The sequence below is a fragment of the Bison bison genome, unplaced genomic scaffold (genome assembly GCF_000754665.1).
Source record: "Bison bison bison isolate TAMUID 2011002044 unplaced genomic scaffold, Bison_UMD1.0 scf7180017863195, whole genome shotgun sequence".
Lineage (NCBI taxonomy): Eukaryota > Metazoa > Chordata > Mammalia > Artiodactyla > Bovidae > Bison > Bison bison.
This window is the reverse complement of record NW_011493767.1, coordinates 13,209-15,764: the sequence shown is the minus strand read 5'-3', so window position 1 is coordinate 15,764 and position 2,556 is coordinate 13,209. Positions and strand designations below refer to the sequence as shown.

Here is a 2,556-nt window from a genome sequence, read left to right as displayed (position 1 = left end):
AGACCTGGGTTCTATCCCTGGGTTGGGAAGATCCCCTGGAGAAGGGAAAGGCTACCCACTCCAGTATTCTGGCCCGAAGAATTCCATCGTGGGGTTGCAAAGAGTCAGACACAACTAAGTGACTTTCACTTTCAAAGACCTAAGTATGAGGCAAGAACATAAAAGCTTTCAGAGAATAACTAGAAGGCTATTTGGGTGATTTCAAAGCAGGCGATGATTCCTCAAATTCACCTACGTTAAAAGAGTTGAAATGGCAACCTAAAAACTGGAAGAAGCTATTTTTAACATGTGTCTACTAGAAGTGCTAACATCCAAAATACTGACACCCACAGATCAATAAGAAAAAGACAGACAACCCAAAGTGACAAACTACCAACACAAGCAAACCAAAGCGGTAGGTGCTTCCGGGCTGGGCCTCCCCCGCTGTCACACAGCATGGTAAGCTAGGCTTTCAGGAGTCCCCGACGTTTAGGGAACTCCCTGGTGGTCCAGAAGTTAGGACTCCAAACTTTCACTGCCGAGGAATTGGCTTCAAGCCCTGATGGGGAGCTAAGATTTTGCAAGCAGCAAAGCACTGTCCCCCCAAAAAAATTAGTTAAAAAAAAAAAAAGAGTTGCTCAGCTCAGTGTCGTGTGGCAGCCTGGATGGGAGGAGGGTCTGGGGGAGAACGGACACATGTACTGCCGAGTCCCTTCCTTTCCACCTGACAATATTCCCCAAGACAAAATACAAAATTTAAATAAAGTCTGGGGGGAAAAAAAGAAACTGCAAAACAAAGAGTTCCTTAAATGTATGCATTTACTTTTAATTTAATTTTTTAATTGATTTATTTTTCTAATTCATTGATTTATTTTTGACTGCACTGGGTCTTCGTTGTAGCACACAGCCTCTTCCTTGCTGCACGTGGTCTTTGGGTCTTTCTCTAGTCGCAGCAAGTCGGGGCTGCTCCTTTGGGTGGCCTCTCTTGTTGGCTCTAGAGCGCCAGCTCAGTAGCCGTGGCCCCACAGCACTCGGGATCTGAGCTTCTGGATCAGGGATCCAACTTGTGTCCGCAGCATTGGCAGGCAGCCTCTTAACCACTGGACCGGTACCAGGGAAGTCCCTTCCTGAAATTTAAATGCAAACGGTTTTGAAAGTCCCTGGGCACCAGGCACTGGGGTATGTACTGATGGACAGAAAGATGAAGACATCTTGATCTCCATCCTCAGGATCTCACATTATAATGGGCAAGACCAATGGGTAAGGTAGGCAGAAAGGCAGACGCAGCCAAAGGTTTATCCTTAGTGCTCTATGAAAACACAGTTCTTTCTGTTGTTTTCTCAGAGGAAGGAGAAATTCCCTTCAACGACCGGAAGAAGAGAGAACCAAAGAAAGTGTCCTAGGAAGGTGACCTTGTCAAGCCCTTGGAGGACGAGTCACATTGAAAGAGGAAGCGGGATGAGGAGGGAATGAAGACTGCAGGGCCGGCTTTGTCTGCCGAGTGGAGTTCCCTCCAGAAGAGGAAGTAAGCCGATGGCTTCACCTGCATCATCAAGCCTTTAGCCAATCCCTTATCGAGACGGTAGAACCGCTGACATACGCTGCGGCCGGATTCCCACGGACTTTCTTGGAAAGTACGTTCTCATTGGTTCCATCAAACCTTTGGCCAATCCCTTATCAAGAGGGTAGAACCACTGACATGCGCTGCGGTCTGATGCCCACGGACTTTCTTGGCAAGCACGTTCTCATCGGCTCCGAATCTCTGTATGGTTCATGGGCACAGCCACGTAGCGCAGTTTCCGGAGTAAAGGCGGCCTCTGCAGCATCTGCTCGTCCCACAGGTACTCGGGGGACAGCACCTTGCTGGGTTTGTGCGACAGCAGGTACCGGTTCAGGTGGCTCTCGTCATGCCACACGGCCTCGATGCCCTGGGCCTGGTCGGCCGTCATGGCCTGGTGGCAGGCCGTGGTGAGCCGGTAAACCTCAGGGACCGACCCTCCAAAAAAGCCTCCCGCGTAGTAGAAATCACCCTCGTCTCTCGGGATGTAGGCTCGAGACAAGGGCCGGCGCTCATAGGTGAAGGACTGGCGATCCGTGGCGTAGAAGCCAGGGTGTAGGGTCCCGAAGAGTGGCGCCAGGATCTCCACGCCCACGTGGTCGCTGAACTTCATGTCCACGTACAGGCACACCAGGTAGTCCACCTCGCGGAGGAAGCGCTGCCGCGAGAAGTTGCTGATCATCTCCATCCGGTGCATGGAGATGTCCTGCCAGCGTCTGTAGTTGCCGACGTGGAGGACCACCACCTGCCTCCCGTCCTGGAGGGCGATCTGGGGCACGTCCGCCGGCCGGTCGGTGAAGACGTAGTAGATGACCTTGTGCCCCACCATGAAGTACTTCTCCGCCGTCTCCAGGAAGAGCCTCAGGAAGACCACGTATCTAAATCCAACAGGAAAGAGACGGTGGGTGTTAACAGAATCAAACAGCGCCAGAAGAATCCACCTGGGCAAAAACAGTCTGTGAAACCTTAGCCATACTTTGAGGACGTTATGCTAAGTGAAATAAGACAAATACAAAAAG

At 51.0% G+C, this 2,556-nt stretch overlaps 1 protein-coding gene across 1 annotated transcript in view; it reads right to left on the bottom strand.

Annotated features, from left to right (window-relative positions):
- Positions 1 to 783: 783 nt before the first annotated feature.
- Positions 784 to 2,556, bottom strand: part of LOC104983689 (histo-blood group ABO system transferase-like) — a gene marked incomplete at its 5' end in the record, with an annotated part of 11,628 nt that continues 9,855 nt past the window's right edge. The window contains one exon of the mRNA XM_010833204.1: positions 784 to 2,415. Within this exon, the coding sequence (XP_010831506.1) occupies positions 1,725 to 2,415 (691 nt within the window). The remainder of the gene's footprint in view (positions 2,416 to 2,556) is intronic.